This window comes from Anser anser (genome assembly GCF_964211835.1).
Source record: "Anser anser genome assembly, chromosome: 2".
Taxonomy (NCBI): domain Eukaryota; kingdom Metazoa; phylum Chordata; class Aves; order Anseriformes; family Anatidae; genus Anser; species Anser anser.
The window spans coordinates 89,880,345-89,904,036 of NC_139721.1; the positions used below are offsets into that span (position 1 = coordinate 89,880,345).

Consider the following 23,692-nt stretch of genomic DNA (forward strand, 5'->3'; position numbering starts at 1 on the left):
TAACAAGAGAAAGAAGACAAAAATACCATCTTCATTGTGGAGGCACTGTACCGAGCTGTGCAATTGAATTAGAAATTGCTTGATCATCAAGTCTTCTCTCATCAGGGTGTTGTCTCTTGTATCATTTGTAGCCGGTGCTGGTATTGAAGCTCCAGGAACGCGAGCCCTCTGGCCTCAGTCAGGCAAAGTACTGAAGCACATGCTGAGCCTTAAACTTGCAAGTAGTCCCATTTAAATCAATGGGTTAGTTCCTGTTCTGAAAGTCAAGCATATCCTAAATGATTAAATAGTTTCAGGTCAGAGATCTCTTACTTCCTAGGATGTAACCAAGAGTGATCAGTGCCTTATAGGGCTGAAACAGTGAAAACTTTGAAAATGGCTGTTATAGGCAGTAAGAGTTTAATGTGCCAGTCAGTCTCCAACCCATTCTGTTGCTGCGGCTTGGGGGCTTTTCCTTCCCAGGTGCAGAACTTTACACTTGTCCTTGTTGAATTTTGTAAGGTTCCTCTTGGCTTATTCCTCCAGCCTGTCTAGGCCCCTCTGGATGGCAACCTGGTTACTGAGTTTATCAGCCCCCAGTATTTGGTGTCGTTCTGCAGATTTTTTGAGCAAACGCTGGATTACCACCACCAGGTCACTCATAAAGATGTGAAACAGGACAGGTCCCAGTATAGACACCTGCAATGCTCCACTTACGCTCTACCAGGAAGCCATTAACAACTCATTAACCGATGTTCTCTAAGTCTAACCATACAACTATGTGTTTTTACAAATTTCTTTGTCCAGCCTTCCAGACAATATTATCCTAACTTGGGCACAATAATTCTTTCTGAGACAGTGTCAAAAACCTTTCTAAAATCAAGATAAATGAAATCTACTTTTCTCCCACTATTTACTGGATGAAGAATCTCATCATAGGAAGTATTCAAGTTGGCCAGGAGTGATTCAGCTTTGGTAAGTCCATGCTGATTGGTCCCAATTACTTATTTTTCCTCTGTGCAGAAACTGGTTTCAAGAGGACTCTGTGGTTTTCCCAGGGACAAAGGTGAGGCTGACCAGCATTTAGTTCTCTGGATTGTCTGTTCGGACTTTTCTGAAGTCTGGCAAGACTCTTATATTTCTCTAGTAGTTGGGGACCTCCCCTGATCTCCATGACCTTTCAAAGGTAATACAAAGGTGATTTTGCCGCTAAATAGTGTGCAATAGTGCTGTGGCCTGAATGCAGAAGCAGCACAAGGGAAAGGCCATGGATCAGTGAGGGAGGTGAGCAGCTTGGGTGGAAGCTGGAGGAGCTTCTGCTAACTGGGAGTCTTCCACTTTTTCCTCCTCCAAGAGATCCAAAACCTCAGTCCTGGAGGGAAAGAAGGAAGGAGTCCAGAAGTAACTGAAAGAAAAGTCAAGGACTAGAGGAGAAATGGCAAAGTAACTTGGATGAACACATGCAGCTGTGCTTGTTGAATTTTTTTTTTGTAGCTTAGACTCCAGTGGTGGCATCCTAAGTGAAAGACAACTGTGCTCTACCCATGAGATCTAAAGGCCACTGAGTCTGTAAATGTGTCCTGTGGATTTCAAACTGGGCTCTTCATATCTTCCCAAACCAGGTGTTTGCTATTGTCCTTTGTGCAATTCATGTAAGAGTACTCTCACATAAAAGAAGGAGCATTGCCTTTTTAAAACAACAAATGAAAGAGTCAAGATCACAATTTTTCTGCTTCTCTGTACTCTGTTGAAACATGATGGCAGAAATTCAGCCTCTCAAGTCTTTATGGATAACATCCACTGTGTACCCGGTAAAAGGCTTTGGCACAAACAAAAGAAAAAAGTAGTGCCTCAAGAATGCCCATCTCAGATATCACTGAATTTGGAACATGTTTTTTGTTTAGAGGATGCTCGGTGAACACTTGGAAAATGTGGTATACCCAGCAGGAATGTTGTCAATACAAGTGAAAGATTCCCAGCAACTGGGAACAGACCACTGGGGACTTTCTTCTGAATTTTATTTTTAAACAAAAAGAAGTGACTGTAGCCTTGACTGTTTTGAGCTGAAGTCCTCCCCGAAACAAATCTTCCAGTATCATGTAAATGAAAAATGAATTTCCAGTTACCAGTGCTGCTGCGATGTACTGTTACAGTCTGTAGAATCATTTTGCTGCTGGCAAAAGCCAGTGCAGCCCAGTCAAAGCACACCTGATACTATTTAAATGATTACTTTGCAAAAAGTGTGATGAGCTTCCAAAAGCATGTGTTACTGTGGTTTGCTCTGATCTCTAAACCCTGTATATTTACTGTTTGACTGGTTGAGGCTCTTTAAAACAAACAGCTCACAAATGAGTAATTCTGCTACTGAATATATCAACCAATCTTTATTGCATCCCAGATGATGAAGTGTAATGGTTATACAGAGTGCTTAAATAAGCCACGGAGCAATTTCCAGCAGCGATATATATGCTGAAACCCCCATTAAATTAATATTATATTAATTTTACGTTAATATATTGAATAAATATAAATAAACCTGGAAATCTAAAATAACATTAGATTTCAGATTGGATATGTGAAACTATGAGAACCAGCTGCTGTTGGTTTCAGCAGGAATCTATGGATGTTCAGTGCTTTCAGTTTTACTGTCTACAAAAGTATATAGGTAATAAGGAGGATAATCCATACACTTTTGCCAACATTTTTCAAATATTGGTGTAATTACAGTGTGGTGAATAGAACTCTTGCTAGAAGTAGCCACCTTGACAACAACTACTTGTCTTTGGACCTGACCTGACACGTAACTCAGTTTCCCTACTCAATAATTCTGTTTTCCCTGGTGTTCACAGTTGCAGTGTAGTTACAGTGTACCTCCTGCCTTAGCATGTCATCTCCAATACCATCCCAGGACAGAAGGCTCTTCAGGACAGGGGCTATGGTTTTGTGCTCTGTCTACCTAATGGTACCCTGGCAGTCCTGTAATTATCACAATGTAAGAATCTGCGTGCCTACTGCAGGGTTAAATATATCTTTGTGAGTGTACATTATGTGTTTGATAAAAGAATAAACTCCTGTTTAACATGTGCCTAAGCACTTGCAGTATATAAGTGTGTGGCTTTAGAGATTCAGAGGTCTGTATTAGTGTGCATACACTACCAAATAAGGGTTTAGAAGAGATAATGAAATCATTAGGAAATGATGTGCTCTATTTATTTTTATTATTTTTCTGTAAAAGGTTGGGTTTTGTCAAAGATTATTTTACCTGATAGCTATTTTTAACATTTGTGCAAATGTTTTGTGCACAAAAGATGCATCTTGTAAAGAGTTTTTGATAAAATGGTCTCTAAAATCATGCTTAAACCCCTACAGTCATCGTCTGCATCATGATTAGCCATTGCAGCTTAGCTGTAAGTGTCACAGGGAAATGAGGGCTGGGAATAATATGTCTGGATGCATGTGTGTGTATTCATGAACAACAGCACCTTTCTGAAGTACATGGTATTAATAAAAACCCTGATTTTCAGCTCCTACTTCTCTGATCAGAATACGAATTAGGCTACAGAGAACAGCCAAACAACAGAGGGCACGGTTGGGAAAACCTGCGTTATTCTTATCATACCTGCCCTCAATTTCTTTCATCCTCATGGATCATAGTAGTGACTACCTAAAACAGAATGTGAAAAGTAACTCATGTTTTGGTGTGTGTATGCTGCAGAGGATTGGTCTTGCTTCCACAATTTTTTCAAAAATTAAATAATGGGAGAAAATGACCTCTTCTGAGGATTGCTTGCATCCTCCTACATGTGGATTAAATTCACTTTGTATAACTATCCCCACATATCCCTCTTCTCTTAAATCAGGAATAACGAACCAATTTTCTTGTAAAGCAAGAAGAAAGAAACAGCATTCCTGGACAAGTATCCTGCTCATAGGGGTTTGATTGAGTGTGTAATTATCACTATAACTGTTCTTTACATTTTGTAATTTAATATTTAAACATTTAGTGTACTTCTTGTGCTTTTATGGCTTGGACTGTTCTTGGCTTCTTGGTCTGTTTTGGCGTCTTTGTCGTTTTCTAAGTGTTACTCTATAACAAGAATGTAGCTTTGGGGATGCTCAAAGTCTGTCTGAAAGGAAAAATGAAAGACTTTTCTCCCTGTTCTGAGTATTGAGTAAGAAAGTAGAGCCTTTCATTTCAGTCTCTCTCTAGCTTACCTCTTTTGAGGTTGTCATTTGTATGAATTTAGTACTGAGGGTGGGGAAAAAATGGAGTTGACTACTCCGAAGAATAAAGTGCTGGATTTGGCCAAAAGTCATTGGAACCTGAGCTGTGTGTGGCACTGCATTTTCTCCAAGTGAAGAAGGAAACCCATATGTTTCAGAGGCACTGGAAATCATGGAAAATATTTCAAAACTACAACTCATCTGCTCAGATAAATTTCTGTACATAGCAGTTAAGCTCTTTTAATTTCCTAGGGATCGTAGACTTTTTTTTTCAATGCTATCTACAGTAGCATTTTCCATACAATACAGATTAGTTCATAAGACTGACAAGAGTGGACGAATGAGGACATTTTCTTCTCATTCTATGACAGCTGTAGCAATGTCCAGAGCCTCATGTGAAGTTGCCTCTGTCAAAGAAGTATGAAACATCATCAGAATTGACTGGAAATCTCTGTGCTTTTTAGGAGGGAAAGAAAAAAATACGGCTTGTTAGGCAGGACAGAAGGACTTTTTCAGGACTCACATGTGCCTGTGAGATTTGTGATACATACTTATTATGGTACAAGCCACATTCAGGTGTTCTGGAGATTCACCATTCAAACAACAGCTCTCCAGAATTGCAGAGTTAATGAGCAGAAAAGGAAATATAATCAACAGCACATTAGATGAGATTTCTTGTCTAAGCTGAAATAAAATGTTGGGTGCAATTTGTTTTCATTTTTATGTTACGTATTTGGAAGAAATACATCTTCATATTGCTGCAGTCTCTTTCCAAATGCTTGCATTTTTTATTTCGATATAAATCTTTTATATGAATTGTTGAGGTGTGCAGTATTTTACTACACTGAGCTATTTATCTCAGCATTATTATTAAGCATAATGATTTAAAAAAAAAACACCACATACAAACAAAACCAACAGAAAGGAGGAAACCCAACTTGTGAGCATGAGAAACGCTGAATGTCTGCAGCAACCAATGCCTTCTGCAGGAACTGCAGGTGCTCAGCACTGCCAAAGAACAAATTCTTAGTGTCTGCTGAGAAGGTGGGGTTTTGCTGGTTTATACCAGTTTATTGTCTGTTCCTTGCAGCCATGCAAGATAGTTCTTAGAAAAATGCAGGGTTGGGACACACAGTCCTCATTCCCTGTCAGTTTGTTTTCAGTGGTCTGTGTCCTCTCTCCCATTTTTATTCCTACTACAGAAAACCTGACAGAGGGATTGTACCTCTGGAGCGGGAGATTTGGGTAGAAAGGACAGACAGAATATGGACATACTGTGCAAAAAGCAGTGTTATGTGTTGATTATGAGGCTTGGTGTTGCTTCAAAAATGCTGATGCAGCAGCTATCACCAAGTTTCATGATTAAAAAAAAAAAAGAGGTTTCTTTCAGGACTCTGGAAATTTATACATCTCCATCCCATTTTCTTGACACAGGCTGGGCCTGGGAAGAGATAATATGGTGTACCCATTTTGAAGATTCCAAATCCACAGGATTCTTTCCCTATGACACAATCTTGCCCGTTTTCTATAGAGACACCACAACATGGGTCGTCCCATCTGTTCCTCTTTGTGTCAGAACAATTCTCTGATGGCAACTGCTTAAATGAAAAAGCGATACCATGAGAAGTTTTTATTTGCTTTTAATAGCCTTGTGTTGATGATTTATGTGTGTGAAATGGGAAAATATTAGCACCATGAAACCAGTTTGCTCAGCAGACTGGCAACTGGCAACCAACAGCCTGAGGAAAGAAGCATGAGTAGACTGTATTTTTCCACAATAGACCTAGAGCTGCCAAAAGAACATGTCAGGCTAATCTCTTCTTCACCCTGCTGTTTTCAAAAGGGGGTTGTAAGAAGCTGAGAAGATGTGAGAGTGAGTAGTAGAGCAAAATTCCCTTTTGGTGGCTCTTCCTGTGAGTCCTGTCTCTTCTTGGGAAAAAGAAGTTATTTTTAACTAGTCAAGCACAGAGCAGCATGTTCATCACCAGCATTGAGTCATTTGTATTCATCTTTTTGTCTTTTTCATAATCAGATTGCAGGTGGCAACGCATATCCAGATACTCAAGTGCATGGGTACCTGGAAATATTCCTATACTGTGTGCACAGTAACACTGTGATAACCCTGCTTTTCATAAGAATAGGTCAATCCTTTCATTTCTATATGTCTTCCTGCACTTTTTCAGTTCCTTACTGTCATATAAAAATAACCTTTTCAGTGGCAATACAAGTGGTTCTTTTGTATGTGGAAAACATCAAAAAAGCCATGCATTGTTTCTCTTTTTTTTTTTACTATAAGGTCTATTTAAAATATTTATTTGCACTCAGAAAAGTGTATTGCAGCTTTAAACTTGGAGCATTGTCTGTGACAAATTTAAATGAGCTTGACTGTAAAATAAAATACTTGCAATTTAAAACAATGTTATATTTAAGAACACAGTCTCTTTCCAGTGGCACCTCAGAGGTGTAATAACTAGCAGTAATTCTGGATGAACTTGTTTAACCTAAAAGCTTTCTACTCACTCACTCTGCCACAGCATCAGTCTTCTTGTGAATTCTTGCTAGCACTTAGAAAAGGTGGAGCAGCTTATCTGACAAGTTTAATTTTTTCATTGGCTGTTACCCATCTTAATTTTTCAGTGTCATATGAGGTATTGACTTTCCTTTTTCAGGCAGACTTCTCTACAATAAGCTGTAACTTTTAGCAAGAAAGGTCATATTTATTCTTGTGCATGTGCACGTGTGTGTGCACTTGTGATGAATCTCTTTTTCTTTTCAACAGTTCTTCACTAGCATTGGAAAAGGTGGCTGACTGAGATGATATGAAGAGCTACCTGGTGATCACTTATACAGGGCATTTAAGCTCTTTCTTGTTTTGCATCTTCAGGGAACCTGTAACATAGCTGAAGAGAGAAACTGTCATCTTCAATGAGACCCCATGGGGCTTAGCTTAAGTGGGAAGGAGATGGAGCTTGGATGGCCACCTGCACTGCACAGCTGAGAGGGATCTGGTCCACAGACCTGGCCATGCACGAAGCCACAGCTCCTGCTGATGTGCTGCAGCTGCTTCCTCCCTCATTGAAGGCTGAGACTTAGCTAGAAAGTCAGTCTATGCCCGATGGCACCTCCCTATTCTTCCTGCATCTGGAACAGCATTTGCTTGTATTTTACATTTGACAGCAGTTCAATTTACTGTGTTACTTGATAATGTTGTTTGCTTTCTTGTACTTTCCACAAGGTACTTCCTGTATTTCCGTAATTCTGTGACTGATTTTCCCCAGGGATGAGGGGGGTAAAGGCAAAGAGAGTGTTTTGTCAAGGTGAGGAACAGCAGTGATTTGTAACCCAATGCTGTTTTAGTTATGGAGGCTGCTGCTGACAAACAAGTGTGTCTTTCTGCCAGACACATGACTTTCTTCAAGGTATTGATCTCTAGAGGGGAGTCTGACATTCATCCTCCTTTTTTGTCCCCGCGAAGGGATGTAAACTGCAGTAGCTGGAGTGGAAACTGATATAATGTTTGATTGATTTGGGCTGTGGGTTTGGGTTGGCAAGTCTAACCAGCTGTGGTATTGGTAGGCAAAAGCTTCTTGTGGCAGGTTGTAGCTTTCATTTGGGTTCTCTTCTGAAAGTGAAGAACAAGGTCAGAACTGAGGCTCCTAAACACAGCTTGGAAATCAAACATTTCAGTCAATGACCACAAATCAAAACTTTTGGGAACGAGAAGGAGTGAGGTTGGTTAGAAAATAACAAGAGGGGAAAATGGGGACAGCTGTAGGAATGTTTGGACAATACTTCCCCTTTTCCCTGTCACAAAGCCCCTAGAAGTCCTGATTGCGTGGTACTGCTGCCATGCCTATGATGAATTGTGTGTAAGCTGGTGTACACCCAGTTCTGTTCAGTAGCTCAACTTGTTATGCTGTCCCTAATACTTGCTTTAAAATGAAAAAAAAATCACTAAAGTAGTAAAAGAAATGATATTTGGTTTAGTAATACTGTAGTTACCAGAATGCCATGAAAGAAGCAATTTCCTTTAAGACAAAAGACCTGTTATGCTGTATCTAACCATCCAGCTCAAGTACGCTGTCTACTGTGTTGGCAAACAGAAGAGCAAGTATGAAAGCAGTGTGATCCTTCTCTAATTTTACTGATCCAGCTGATAGCAATGAGAGTTGCTGAACCAAAAATGTGGTTGGATCACTCTGTTTAATAGTTACTTAAAGACTTATCCACTCCGAATTTTAGTTCCTTGTTGGTCTTCCTTCCACTCTTCTGTAAGATCTTCAGTTACACTATGCACAGGGTGGGGAAAAAAAAGTACCCTTTAGTTCATTTGAAACCAATGCTTCCTTTGTGCTCTCCTCTTTTCTCCTTACTTCTATGTGAAATGGTGAATAGTGAATGAATTCATGGTCTGAAGGGGTTTGGGGCACTCAAGGCACTCACATGATCTTCAAACCAAGGACAGAGCATTCTCACCCACGTGTGAAGGAAACCTCTTCCACTCAGAAAATGGTCCCTGTGTATAAGCAGAGTGCCTGAAACAGGGAACAGCTGATGTTCCCATGGACACGTGGTATTCCCTATATCTGTATGTGAGCTTGCAGAGATAAGCACATCTGTCAGGGGAGCAGACTGCTGTCTGAACGGGGCCGATCCTACCGTGTGTGCCCCTGTGCATGGAGAAGCTTGGAGCATCACTGCAGTCTAATGCTCTTCTGCAGCTCCCCTCAGGAAGACAGAACAGAGTGTCACTCCCAAAATTGTCCTTTCACGTTTTTAAAAGTTTAATCCCTGAACATATCTGCATATCTGCTTAGTGGAATTTATAAGTTCTCTGTTGAAATTTCTCAATTTTTTCCTTTTGATATGTGTTTGTGCGCTCATGTTTATACATAAATATATACATATGTGTGTGGGTGTATACACATATGAATATATAGAACTTACTATATATAACTAAGAAAAAAAATAATTCCGTGAACGAAAGCAGAGAAAACTTATCATAATGGAACATTGTAACTGCAGATTTTAAGCCATGACAGCCAAGAAATTCAAAATTATGTTTCCTGCAGCAACTCTAATTTGTCTACACTGGTCATAAATACAAAAGTGTAAATCTAGCAGCATACACACTAATTCAGGATACTTCATCATATGCAAGGGGGCTAAGTTACAGTTGTAAATTTGCAACTTCAAATTTCGTGCCTGTTGTGTGTTTAAATTTCCTGTGATGACACTGAATGTTGTTTCAGCCTGGAATATATTAAGAAAAGTTTAGCTCTTACAAGAATGTAGCTTTCATTTCAATGAGAATATTACATTACATTAAGACACTGTAGAGTTTATGTACATATTTTTCCAAAACACAGGCAATGCAGGACTGTTAAAGCTTGGCAGCCACGATGCTGCTAAGTCTCACATTTTTCTGACTAGACTGCTGATGGCAGTAAAGCATGGTTGGCTTTTTAATAGTTTGGCTGTTGTGTAGTTGCTAACCCAGTTTTTGGTACTTGTCATTGTTAACCTTGCATTTGTGTCACAGCTGTCAAAACGCAGCTACAGCTTTTTCCTCTGCCATGTTCATAGTTCCCTTGTTTGCACCACCCCAGCTGTACCTGGCAGCACCTGAGTGAACAGCCACATCACAAAACTTCTCCTGTCCCCTCAGCATATTGCACTCATAATTACTGTGTCTGGAAAAATGTCTTTTTTTGCTAACACTAAATATTTGTGGAAAGCCCTGAGGGCCTTCCTGTTTTCAGAACTCTGGGCTGAAGATGTTCTGTGGCCTTGTGCTGGCTGGTTCACTACCATCACTGACTGTGTGCTATCTCCAGCCCTTTTCCTCAAGAGGTGGTGGCTTCCACCTTGATATGCTCTCTCCTGCACAGCTGTGAGGTGTCTGGGCCCAGGCTAGCTGACCGTCCTGTGCAGATGAGCAGAGGTGACTGCTGGTAACCACGTGACTGCTTTTGTCAGGGCATCAAGAGTAGAGCCCTGGGGTGGCAACATGCAGAGGCCAAGTATTTCCAGATGTCTACCTATGCCTCAACATGCTGAAGTTCTTCATCCAGCATGTATTATACATAAACCACTGGTCAACGCAATTTTCAGCTAGCTGCACCAGGCTGTGAACTGCAATGGTGGAGGAACAGGCCTGTGTTTTTGTAAGCTGCTGCAGAGGCAGTGAGTGATCTATAGCACAAAAATCATAGAATCACAGAATGGTTTGGGTTGAAAGGGACCTTAAAGCCCATCCAGCTCCAACCCCCTGCCATGGGCAGGGACACGTCCCACCAGATCAAGTTGCCCAAAGCCCCATCCAGCCTGGCCCTTAATACCTCCAGGGATGGGGCATTCACAGCTTCTCTGGGCAGCCTGTGCCAGTGCCTCAGCACCCTCTGAGTGAAGATTTTATTTTTTATATCTAATCTAAATCTACCCTCTTTTACTTTAAAGCCGTTCCCCCATGTCCTGTTCCTACCCTCCCTGACACAGAGTCCCTCCCCAGCTTCCCTGCAGGCCCCGTGTAGGTATGGGAGGGCCGCTATAAGGTCTCCCCAGAGCCTTCTCTTCTCCAGGATGAACAACCCCAACTCCCTCAGCCTGTCTTTACAGTAGAGGTGCTCCAGCCCCTTGATCATCTTTGTGGCCCTCCTCTGGACTCGGTCTGACAGGTCCATGTCCTTCTTGTTGAAATGGAAAGCAAATGCAACATTAAAGTAGTGTCATGGTGATGAAACTGCGATATGACCAGAGAAATGGTGCCGAGCTGCCTGTGTGTCAGCAGTGCTGTCTGCCCAGGCTGACTGGTGCCTGGCAGCAGCGTTCTGCTGGTGGGATCAGTTCTACCTTCTCCTGAACCTATTTTGGGTTATGTGGTAATCTTTTAAAAAACAAACACACACACACACAAACAAACAAACAACAACAACAAAACCTAAGGGGGCTGAAGGGGTGGTGGAATGAAGGATGGCAGTGCTTCCAGGGATGGGCAGCATGCTGGGAGTTGGGACCAGTGTCCTGTTGGCTTCTCTGAGCGCTTTCCTGGAGAAGCGCTCACAACCAAAGTTGTGAGAAAGAGGTAGTTGGAGGTAGTGGCTGGACATGACAGCAGAGCCAAAAATGTAGAAAGAACGCATCATGCTTGAGAGGGGCCTCTGAAACGTCTGTAAATTCATAAGAAAATGGTGTTTGGAGCTGCTGTTTGCCTTGAACCTGAAAAGTGATTAAAGTTGTTAGGCTTTAGACTGCTCTTGTTAAAGGGCAGGGGAGTTCAGAGAGGAGGAAAATATTGACAATTGGACTTGTTAGGCCACAGTATGTGTTTGCTGGGGTGTCTTTGTGCAACCTTAGTAACTTCATTCTGACCTGCCATCTGGAAATGCTTGTCCTATGCTCTTCACGTTTTAAGTGTGGCTAATAAACAATTATGTAGCTCATGTAGGTTTACAACAAACAGATCAATACATTTGAGAGCTAGGAATTTTATCATTATACTGACTTTAGTGTTGATATAATACTTTCTGCAATGATATTGACTGCAGCCAGGTGGTGAAGGGAAAGTATAATATGGGATTATTGCCTTGTATTGCCTTGATTTTCTTTTTTTTTTTTCCTTTTTTTTCTTTTTGTATTATAAGGCTCTGATAATGCCTAAGTATCTAAGTATCTAATAATAAACAAGTTTCGCTTACTGCTTTAAGCATTTGTCCTTCCAGTCTACATAACCCTCCTCAACACATGCACAAGCATATTCAAGTGTGCACACAAAATTACAGTTCTGTTTCAAAGTTAGTAACACCGTGCTTTTACTCAATGAAACATTTTCCTATAGAGTTGATAACACAGAAGGAAGGCCAGATCCTGCAGATTACTACATTTCTGAATAAATTTGCTCATATTGAATTTGATGACACTGATAGTCTAAGTCAGTATTCAGGTAAGTTTGCAAGATCTGGCCACATTGGGTCCCTGTGTTCACCTCATTTAGAGTGGGAAAGAGAGTGCTCTTGTCATGTGCCTGCTGCTTTTGAAATTGTTAACTAATACTCACTCACTCTGAATTATGGGTACTCTGCTCCTGTTCAGTTTTAGGTATTACTGACTTACTTGAATATATAATTATTTTTCTTCAGTTTCTTTCTCTCTGCGGGAGTGAAAGAAACCACATGCCCAAACTTAGTGGTCATGCTTAGGCTCATGAGCCACATATGTTTGAAAACTAAACGCTGTGAAGCTGGGAGTTCAGTGAGTTTTTGATTAGTCACTACAAGCTTTGAAACATGCTCAGTAGGTTGCTGAAATATATCACTGGTAAATGTAGTGGTAGTCTGGGGTGAGAATATAGGTGTCTACTGCAGGATCATAACTATATTTACATTAAGATGTGTATCAGGTTGTTGACGGAGAGGAGTATTTCCAGCATTTACAGCTGTGACTTTGGTGCAACAGAGGAGATGTTTACATTTAATTCATTAACTTCTGGTATTTCATCAAAAGCTCTTGTATGATGGCTTTATTGTATGAGTTTTTTTGAATTTGATGTACAGGATGTGAATTCATGTGACAATTTCATTCCTTTAACAAGTTGGATAATTCTTTGCAATTCAAAACTTACTAACTGCGTTGGGGAGGGGAGGTATTAATTTTTAAATTGCATTGTATTCCTAATCATATGTTTATTGACTGTTTACACTGTACAGAACAGGATTTTTGTAAATCAGCATGCTATAAATTTGCCTTTTTAACAGGTTTATTGCTTGAGCAGGTATTCACTTAGGATTTCACTGTTGCGTTGTAAAACATTCCCAGGCAAGGAATACATTTTTGAGTGAGATGCTATGATCTATGGACCAAGGTGTACACATCATCTCTCAAAAATATGTACACAAAATAAGAAAAGCTGTTTTCTCTTTCAGACCCCCAAAATCTTGTGCTAAAGTACTTAAAATTCAAATGCAATACATTAATGGAAGGTAGGAGTAAGATATTGCATGACCTAGATGGCATGAAAGAAGAGCATTGACAGTTTCTTTTCTTTAAAGGGGGAAACATCTCAGCAAAGGCAAAGTCTGAAACCCACCGACTCCAGGGAAGTTTCATCAAAACTGAAAAATTAGTATTTGTCTTGTTTTCTTTCTCTTCCTTTTTTTTTTTTTTTTTTTTTGCAAGTAACAAGATGCACTGTTTTGACCACAAAATCAGGCCATTCTGTCTGCAGCAAAGATGCTATGGTTTCCCCTTTATATTTAAGAGATTGTTGTGGTATTTGTGGAATTAATAGCTATGCTACTAGCAATATGGCTTTTTTGTATAATATCTATAAAGATCTATTGGGAAGTAAACTGATCCCTCTCTTTAAGCCAAAATGTGTCCCTATTTGTAACCTTTCAATATGCAGGCACCTATTTATAAGACTTTCTTAGCATGAAATTGGACGTTACAAATGATAAAAATGATAAAAATGTTTAACAACAATATAAAATACATAGAAATTCTGTACATTCATTTGGTAAGGATTGAATTTGTGAAAAATCCGAGAAAGGCTTTTAAAAAGTGAAATTCTACCCAATGAGTAGTATTAAAATGATCTCTTCCTTTTAAGTAGCTCTGATCCAAAAGTGCGTTCAGGCTCATAAATGTTAATTTTAGCAAATGCAAGTTTTTTCCTTTATTCCTTTCTTTTAGAATCTCAGAGCCAAAATATTTAGGGAAAAAAAGGAAAGAAAGAATGGTATTTTAATTTAGTTCTTGCTCATAATTAGCAGAATTAATGCTTATCCTAACTGCAGAGGCAAGTTTTTTACTTTAGTGTCCCAGTAAGTTCAACCTCATTTTAAAAAAAAAAGAGAAGTCGGGGGGAAGACCGAAGGTGTCATCTTTGTTATTTACCTGCAAGATGTGTTGGCTGAGGATAGAACAGGAGATTGAGTGAGTTTGAGGAACTGGCAGCTAGAAGTCTTTTTCCTCTGAATGAATGAATTGAAGTGGTTATGAGAGGATCTTTAAAAGAAATTTTCTAGTACAAAGTCCTGTATCTCAGTTGTTTATGAGGTCAGCTTGCATTTCAGAAGTATTTCAGAAAGCTTTCAAAATGTGCGCTGTTTGTATTATACCAACCCAAAACAGAGTTATAGGTATTCCTGACAAAGCCAGATGCTTACAAAAGTATCTTTTTAATCTTTTTTTTTTTTTTTTAGCCACTCAGCAGATACCCACCTTTGATTAACGACATCTCCTTTTGGCTGCCTTCTGAGACATACTCCAAGAATGATTTCTATGAGTTGGCCCGAACCATTGGTGGAGACCTCATAGAAAAGGTTGTCCTACTGGATGAATTTACCCATCCAAAGTAAGTAAAACCTCTACCATATTTTTCCTGTTGTCAGAATATAAATATTTTAGTGCTGTATATCAAGGAATTCTTGATGTTTACATTGTCTGTGCATTTCCTTTTTTAGCTCCAAAACATCTTTTACTACACTTTTGACAATGAACACTTTTACTTAAAAACATTATCTTGGATTTCAGTTTTACATTAGTACTGAGCTTCTGGTATTGAAACTGCAATCCCAATGGGTTGTGCCCATTTAATCACAACAATAATGAACAACTTCCTTCCTCACTGCATCTGCCAATTCATGACACTCTTATCCATAATATGTCTGATATCCTAGTCATGCTTTTTGCTGAGCGGCTGGTGTTTGTCTTCTTGTTCTCTTCCTTTCTTTTTCTAGTGCAGATTCACTAGTAGACCTTTACTATAAATGCCAGGGATAATAATGATTTGTTGCAGAAGACTATTGTTGGTGTTCAACAGGAAGGAAAAAAAAAAGATTTTGTTCCTTTTTCAGATATTTATATTCTTGAACAGTCTCTCAGGATTCAAAATACCTTCTTATTTTTGTAGCAGTACTGACACAACCGTTCTGAGTGTGCAGGTTGCATGTCCAACTGATACTGTCAGTTGTATCAGAAATTGACTACCAGCTATTCTGTATGCACCGTTTTTCATTTTGCTCTTTCCAAATCAAGGAGCAAATATGCTGCTGGCTACCCAGTTGGGTTTTAAAATAATGTCTCCTCTGAGTTTTTTTTTTTTATTCCTTTAGAAAGGCAGTTAGTAAATCTATCTGTAATGTAACTTGAAGGTGATGGGAAATGGTTCATGTTATTCTCCAACACCTATAGATTATTTCTTTCTACATCCAGGTATTTAACCCTATTTTTCTTTCGAATTTGGTATGCTGACAGTTCAAATACAGTAGAATTAACATTAATGTTATCTGTAGGAACTGAGGTGATGGACCTATTTTTGGAATTGGTCTTTTCTGTTTGCTCATGCTGAATGTTTATGGTATATGTAGCACCTCTGGTCCTTGCTGTGTTCTATCTACATTCTGCCTGGTGATACCAAATGTGATCATCTTTGTAGTTAACACTTTTCTTGGGGGAAAATCCTGTGTGTAGCATGAGCATCTCTGCCAAGGGTAAAGGTTTGGAGAAATCTTAATCCCTGCTCCCTCTCGCAGAGGCAGGGTTATTCTGTAATTACTCCTGTAGCCGGTTTCAGGAATCCGCTTATACAGGGAGAAGCCACATCAGCATCATTTCATCGGTCATAACTCAGCACATGGTTTGTGATCCTCTTCTTTAATCAGAATGATATCTTCCACATTGGTAGAGTGGTGAAGTGGGGACAGGATTCACTACTCTGGATTTCTAATGTATGTGTTTTGTCTTCTGATATGCCTTGACACATCCTGAACATATACGAGGGAGGACAGTTGTTCAATGCAAGATCTTTTCTTTCTCTGCAAGGAATACACGTCTGGTTCCCTTTGTGACTTCTGCAAATGGGAGGGGAAGGATGGTTCCTCGCTGAGAATTTTCACACCAATTTAGGACTTCGCTAGTATTGTCTGTAAAGCCATTAAACCTTCACTCAGCAGACATCAAATATGCTTTGATGCTACAGGGTGGAAACATTTTTCTCCTTCAGGTCTGAAAAATTTGGGTGGGTGTCACTAAGGGATTGTTGGTAAGTAATGCTGTTCCCTCAAATTATTCAACTGCAGCAACAATAAAAAGAAATCTTTTAAAATGCCCTATTTAAAAAAAAAAAATTACAGATAAAGAACATCTTAACCGTAATGGTTACTTTGCCCATTCTTCTTAGAACAGGGTGTGTGCAGATACAAAACTTCTGTGGACTGATGACATAAGCATTGTAAGTCATTTTGTCTGTTCTCCAAAGCCTTTGGAAGACTAACTCGTTGAAAAGAAGGGTGTTCTCCTTAGTCTTTATTCCAAGATAATTGCCTTGTCACAGGACGGTACAGTGGCTTCTTTAATTCAGTGTTGCAGAAAAGCCTCTGGGCAAAGAAATTAACATAAAAGAGATCCTTACTGTTGGATCTGAATGTTATGGATCTAGATGCTTGTAATCATTATCTTGAATTTGTAATGACTCTGGTGTGGAGGGTGGGAGAAAAGTGTATAGGATACGGAAGCCAGTAGTGCTGCTGTCTTGAATGTTACTTACTTATACACAGCTTGATAAGTTCATGCTTGTGGTTGATCACTTTTGGAATTTAAAATTCAGACTTTTTTCATCCTTAAAAAATACCAGTTTCATGCAAGTAGAAGCAAAGGGGAGATGAATTAGGTCATCTGGCAGTATTATTTTCCTTCTTAAACTACCTTTCTTAGTTATAGGACTGTAAAGTTTGGAAAACAGAAAATGCTGTACAAATAAAACTAATTTACAACACAGAAAGATGTCTTTTAATTAAGATCATTTATAGAGGCTGTCTCTGTGATATTGTGTAGTTACCTACAGACTTTTCTGTGGTGCAGAAACCTTTCAAGGTTCCACTAGGCTTCAGACTGATAACCATGCTGCAGTATATAGCAATTATAGCATGCATTCACAGTGAAAATGTATTCCTATACAGGGAAAAGGAAAGGGGAAAAAAAATAGACAAGTAATTGTTTAAACAAGGAATATATTGCTGAATTAAAAAAAAAAAAGTTGCATATCTTGATTATCTACTTCATAAGGTGGTGACGTTGAGCTCTCTTCCAGGAAAGCACAGGTAATTAAAGATACAGCAGGAACTGTTCTCACTGCTGAAAAGCTCAAATTTAGGAGAAAGCCAAGTTGCTGTGCTAGGTTAATTAAGAACTGTTTCAGCCTAAATGCATCGTAGATAAATTTACTAAACAAGACGCAGTATTGAGGTAAACTGGGTAACGTGAGGTATGTGAAGAAGGCTTTCCAGAAAATAAACACTTTTAGTTCAGTTTAGTCTGCAGATGTGTGCTATCTTTTTTTCTGTGATACCTGAAACTAATTGTGATGGATACCAGCCTAGTGGAGCTAGATCAATTGTAAAAAAAGTTGCAAGCAGAAAACTATTTCACACTGCAATTGCATGTTACTTTGAGGTGGAAAAATGTTTGTTCCTTATCAGAAAATAATGTATTAGCAGTAGTTAGGACATGTATACACTTCTCTTTTCACCTCTCTTGAATTCTGTTATTTCCTCTTAAATTCTTGTTTACCAGTGCAACAGGTAGACAGAGCAAAGAAATCTAGGTGCTCTGTTCCAAGTAGAGAACTGAATTTTAGCAACTAAATGGAGGTAGGTAACTTTTATATGAAGTGATTCTGAAATCCAGGCTAACTGTAGGGATGTTCACCAAGAGCCCTGTGATTCACATTTCATCCCTTCAGTTTCATCTCAACTATTCCAATCGCATATGCTTCTTTCAAGTCAAAAGTTTTGAACTAAAGGGATAACATGGACTTTTCAGGTGTCTACAATCCCCACATGCCTCTCCATGTTACAGATATGTGCAGGAGGTGTCACGTAAAAAGAGATGGCCTGTGGATCCCAGCTCCTAAACAGCACTTGGAACCCCAGGGAACTGGTCAGGGGATTTAGATCTGTCACCAGTCTGGGAAATCTGGGAATATGGGATCCTTAATTAGGAGAGGAGCAGTACCTGTGAGGTATAACTCTTGCATTCAGAACATGAATCTGAGAAAGGGAGTGAGTTGTACATGAGAATGAAAAGGTCAGAGGATAATCCTGTCTGCTGTTGATACCTTCCCATCACCCTTCAGGTAAAAGACCATCAAAGAGTGGCATGCCCAAACACGGATGGGAAAGTAAGGCCCACTGTCACCTGATTTTTAGGATATTCCTGGAACCTAAACGTTGTATAAGGCTTGTGCTGAGACCACAGTCGATGTAACTTCACCCATTGTGGATAACGCACAAAATGGCTGCAACACTCCCGTTAACTAGACATATAAAGAATAAATAGATGGATATGAACAAAAAGTTATGGCTTTGCTGAAATGCCAAGGAAATTGACTTAAATCACGGCAAGAACAGTGTTAGGGGACCTGTAAGGCAGACTGAATAGACAAGAAACATCCCTTAGCCCTGAGCAAAATGTTTTTCATGATTCATCTTGCAGATTTAAGCTCTCCTTTGCTTGATACATTAGCTGCAAACAGTTAGATTTTCGTATGTTTGATTAGTGGAACATATCTGGCTGTGCATGGTTTATAAAATCCCTTCACTCTGACTTGCCTTGAGTTGTCAGCTCCAGTGTGTTGTGGGAGTTGTGTGTGACCAGCCACCGGAAGGTAATGGCACTGTTTCTTCTACCTGGCTGAATTATTTCTTTCAAATCCTCTGAGATCTTTAAGGACCTTTAAGCATTGCTGTGCAAATACATGATGAATAAGGTTTTGTGACTGACATTCTTCCCTTTGGAACATTCCAGTTCTTTGCAAAAACAGAGGGAATATTTTGGACTATATTGATACTGAAAGGGAAAATGTCAGACAGTTTTTCTCTTACTTTTTTTTTTTTTTTTTGCAATGGCTGTTGTACCCTCCATAACTTTAAGTTCAGGTCTTCTATTACTCAACTTGTCAAAAATGTCTAATCAGTATGAATATCCTTCAGAAGTTAAATCAGAAAATAGTCCCCTTCTCAGTGGTTGAGACTTGCCCAGTTTCAGAAAGGAAACAGGCTTCACAGAGAAAAAGAAGGCTGGCTGTATGGCAATTAAAAGATAGAAAGGTCTTTGCTCATTATAAGTAAGCAAAATATAAGTAATCAAAACTGCTGCCATCCAGAGAATTCCAGTACAAGCAGTATGTTGCATTTCTGAGACATTAAAGTAAGTATTGCAGTCGCACACACAAGAAATTCCAGGGGTAATAAAGAATAAAGACAGTAAATGGAGTTTCATGAGGCTGGCAGCCAGTCACTAGCGGGGGTTCCCCAGGGTTCCATTTTAGGGCCAGTTCTCTTTAATGTTTTTATAAATGACCTGGATGCAGGACTTGAATGCATACTAAGTAAGTTTGCAGATGATACTAAATTGGGAGGAGCTGTTGACTCCCTGAAGGGTAGAGAGGCCTTGCAGAGAGATCTTGACAAATTAGAGGGCTGGGCAATCGCCAGCCAGACGAGGCTCAACAAGAGCAAGTGCCAGATTCTACACCTGGGACAGCCCTGGCTATACGTATAGACAGGCGGATGAGAGGCTGGAGAGCAGCCCCATGTAAAGGGATCTGGGGGTTCTGGTTGATGACAAGTTGCACATCAGCCAGCAGTGTGCCCTGGCAGCCAAAAGGGCCAGCTGTGTCCTGGGGTGCATCAAGCACAGCACTGCTAGCTGGTCGAGGGAAGGGATTGTTCCGCTCTGCTCTGCTCTGGTGTGGCCTCACCTCGAGTACTGTGGGCAGCTTTGGGCACCACAGTATAAAAATGACATAAAACTATTAGAGAGTGTCCAAAGGAGGGCTACAAAGATGGTGAAGGGTCTAGAGGGGAAGATGTCTGAGGAGTAGCTGAGGTCCCTTGGTTTGTTCAGCCCAGAGCAGAGCAGGCTGAGGGGAGGCCTCATGGCGGCCTGCAGCTCCCTCACGAGGGGAGCGGAGGAGCAGGTGCTGAGCTCTGCTCTCTGGGGACAAAGACAGGACCCGAGGGAACAGCATGGAGCTGGGACAGGGGAGGATCAGGCTGGGTGTTAGGAAAAGGTTCTTTACTGTGAGAACAGTTGGGCCATGAAACAGCCTCCCCAGGGAAGTGGTCACAGCACTGAGCCTGCCTGAGTTCAAGAAGCGTTTGGACAACACTCTTAGACATATAGTTTGGTTTTGGGGTGGTCTTTTGTGGAGCCGGGAGTTGGACTTGCTGATCTTTGTGGATCCCTTTCAACTAGGGATATTGTGTGATTCTATGAAAGCATACCTGTCCAAAGTAAGAGAGGAAATACTAGCTAGTTGTATGTGGTAGAAGTGACAATACACTTTTATCCCAAGTTGTCCCCAGTGAAGGGGATGTGCTGCAGCCCCATCAGGCAGAGTCAGAAGAGTCAGGATGAGTACCTGTCCCCAACAAGACAACAAACAACACAGTGAGAACCCAGAACTACTGAGGATGCCTGTCGTTGCTTTGGGTGAGCCCTGCAAGTGTTTTCTTCAGCTCAGCTGTGTGTCTTCTCCTAGGTACCCTGCATAATCCTGTCGAGTGTGATGGGCTCACATCCCTAATCTGAAAAAGTGTTTTTTGAATTCTTCAGTGAGGTAGTTTTCCTACCAGTCTGGGACCTGATTTTTTTATATATTTCGTTTTTAATTTTATGCAAACATTACTTTTCTGTAGAAAGAGGAAGGAAGGAAGGAAGGAAGGAAGGAAGGAAGGAAGGAAGGAAGGAAGGAAGGAAGGAAGGAAGGAAGGAAGGAAGGAAGGAAGGAAGGAAGGAAGGAAGGAAGGAAGGAAGGAAGGAAGGAAGGAAGGAAGGAAGGAAGGAAGGAAGGAAGGAAGGAAGGAAGGAAGGAAGGAAGGAAGGATATGCCTCTACATCTTCCTTTGTAAGGAGGATCTGGAGGTTGGCTGAAAAAAAGTATACAATACTGTAATCAAGAAACGCAGTGTGTCCTCAGTGGTACTGAAGAAGTAAATTTTTAATCAGAACAACTAAAAATACACTGAAAAGGCAGTGTGGGAGACAGTAACGAAGGGGGTGGGGCGAGGAGGAGGGGCTGATTTGCTGCATTTTGACAACTACATTGTTAAAAATATAAGTAGGGAATAGGTAAGAAAGGATTTATTCTTGCCTTTGAATGAATCTGAGCACATTTCTGGGGTGAGATCTGTACATTTGTAACAGTCTGTTAGGTGAAGGGAAAGGAAATGTATTGGCTGCTGCGATTCTGTTAGGTAGGTGGCCCCGTCTTTAGAGACTTTGGGAGTACTCAGATGACCTGTCTCTCTTGTTTTCCAAATAATAAAAGGAACACATTTGACAGGGAAAAGTCAGATCCTATTGACTGCTATGTTCTGTCAAAGCACACCCCTAGCTCCTCATTAGTATGTAGAAAAAAGCAATGCAATAACATTATTTTCCTTTTTATTGCCAGATTTGTTGCACCTTCCCTTATAAAGATGCAGATCAAATCAAATACTTTTAGGTCTGCCTTATTTCTTGAAGACTATTTTCTGTCTTGGTTTTGTCTTGCTTCTGGAGCAGGTGAATTAAGCAGAATAATTCTGAAGCACTGCTTGCTGCTCGTATTACGCAAATTAAAACAATCACTTCAGTCCCTGAACACCTTGTTGTTCTTCAGCCTGAGCACTTTACAATTTGCTGTGGGATTTTTTGAGATTACCTTTAACTGCTGAACTGGCAAAGTCCCAGCAGCGGCTTCTATGCAAAAAAAAAAAAAAAAAAAACAAACCAAACCAAACCAAACAAAAAACCACCAGAAGCTGCTTTTGATAATTGCTATCAGAGGATCGGTTTGCTATTAATGAACTGTGTTCTCCAGCTCTGGAATTTTTTCTCATTTGGTGAAATGAATAAAATATATTTTTAAAGTCGATTAACTGTTTATGGGAGCCTCTGTAACTGGATACTGGTTGACTTCTGACCCTTTCTTCAGCTGTTGCAGTAGAGCATGACTATATAGTAGCTAGTTAAAGCATTACAGTAGTACCCCCCAGTCCTTCTTTTTTTCTCTTTCTTGTTGCAACTAGGAACAGTGCCACCTGTTTCCCCTTGTGAATGAGAACCTTGGCTGTCATTTCTTTTGCCTTATGGGCTTCAACTTAGAAAACATGCCTGTAATGGAAGTTGCTTGCTTTTGAGTGCATTTCATTCCTGGTATGCATGTGTTAGGCATTCCCCTGTGCCTCAGGCCAACCTGATGGGTAGCCAGTGGTGTTTGCTTGATTCACGTTCAGAGTGGCCCCAACCACTCTTCAGTTTCTTCCTCTTCCCTTTCTTTTCTCATTTGAAAAGCAGCTGTGTAGAAATATGAGCTCTGTTCTCACAGGAACTCCTGCTTAGAGATGGTCAGCGACTTTATGAACAAATTTGTTCAGCATGAAGACTGGATTGCCCTGAGATAGATGCTTTATGAAGACATATGAGTTCCGGTCCTGTCCTACCAGAACCCAGACAATCTGCCACCCAAGTGCTCAGATGGTACAGTTTTCATCCCGCTTCCCTACAGGTTTAAAGGAGCCCAGCATGTCTGTAAATACAAGGTAGTCCTGCCAGGCTGCTTGCTACATGGCTCCAGGGTGTCTTGCACTTCCCACATTATAGGATCATAGAATATCCCGAGTTGGAAGGGACCCATAAGGATCATCTAGTCCAACTCTTGGCACCGCACAGGTCTGCCCAAAGTTTAGACCATGTGACTAAGTGCACAGTCCAATCGCTTTTTAAATTCAGACAGACTTGGTGCAGTGACTACGTCCCTGGATAGCCTGTTCCAGTGTGCAACCACCCTCTTGGTGAAGAACCTCTTCGTGATGTCCAGCCTAAACTTCCCCTGCCTCAGCTTAACACCATTCCCACGGGTCCTATCACTGGTGTTTACAGTGAATAGGTCACCTGCCTCTCCACTCCCCTTCGCGAGGAAGTTGTAGACTGAGATGAGGTCCCCCCTCAGCCTCCTCTTCTCCAGGCTGAACAGGCCCAGTGCCCTCAGCCGCTCCTCATATGTCTTTCCCTCTAGGCCCTTCACCATCTTCGTTGTCCTCTTCTGGACACTCTCCAACAGTTTAATGTCCTTCTTGTACTGTGGTGCCCAGAACTGCCCACAGTACTCGAGGTGAGGCCGCACCAGCGCAGAGCAGAGCAGGACAATCACTTCCCTCGACCAACTAGCGATGCCATGCTTGATGCATCCCAGGATACGGTTGGCCCTCCTGGCCGCCAGGGCACACTGCTGGTTCGTATTCCACTTGCTGTCAACTACAGCCCCCAGATCCCTCTCTGCGGGGCTGCTCCCCAGCGTCTCATCGCCCAGTCTGTATGTACAGACAGGGTTGCCCTGTCCCAGGTGCAGGACCCGGCACTTGCCTTTGTTAAATTTCATGTGGTTGGTGATCACCCGGCTCTCCAATCTGTCCAGATCTCTCTGCAAGGCCTTTCCACCCTC

At 40.8% G+C, this 23,692-nt stretch overlaps 1 protein-coding gene and 1 long non-coding RNA gene across 17 annotated transcripts in view; both read left to right on the forward strand.

Annotated features, from left to right (window-relative positions):
- FARS2 (phenylalanyl-tRNA synthetase 2, mitochondrial) overlaps positions 1-23,692 on the forward strand; it is a 260,594-nt gene that overhangs the window by 152,335 nt on the left and 84,567 nt on the right. For 14 of the 16 annotated variants that reach the window (XM_083826153.1, XM_083826161.1, XM_083826151.1 and 11 more), the window contains one exon: positions 14,406-14,557. In XM_083826153.1, coding sequence (XP_083682279.1) covers positions 14,406-14,557 — 152 coding nt within the window. Of the gene's footprint in view, positions 1-14,405; positions 14,558-16,207; positions 16,247-23,692 lie in introns of all 16 variants that reach the window. The other 2 variants (XM_083826148.1, XM_083826162.1) reach the window with 1 other exon arrangement.
- On the forward strand, positions 972-10,044 carry LOC310895208. The gene is made up of 2 exons (XR_014580537.1): positions 972-7,303; positions 7,439-10,044. It is a non-coding gene; the product is annotated as an uncharacterized lncRNA (long non-coding RNA).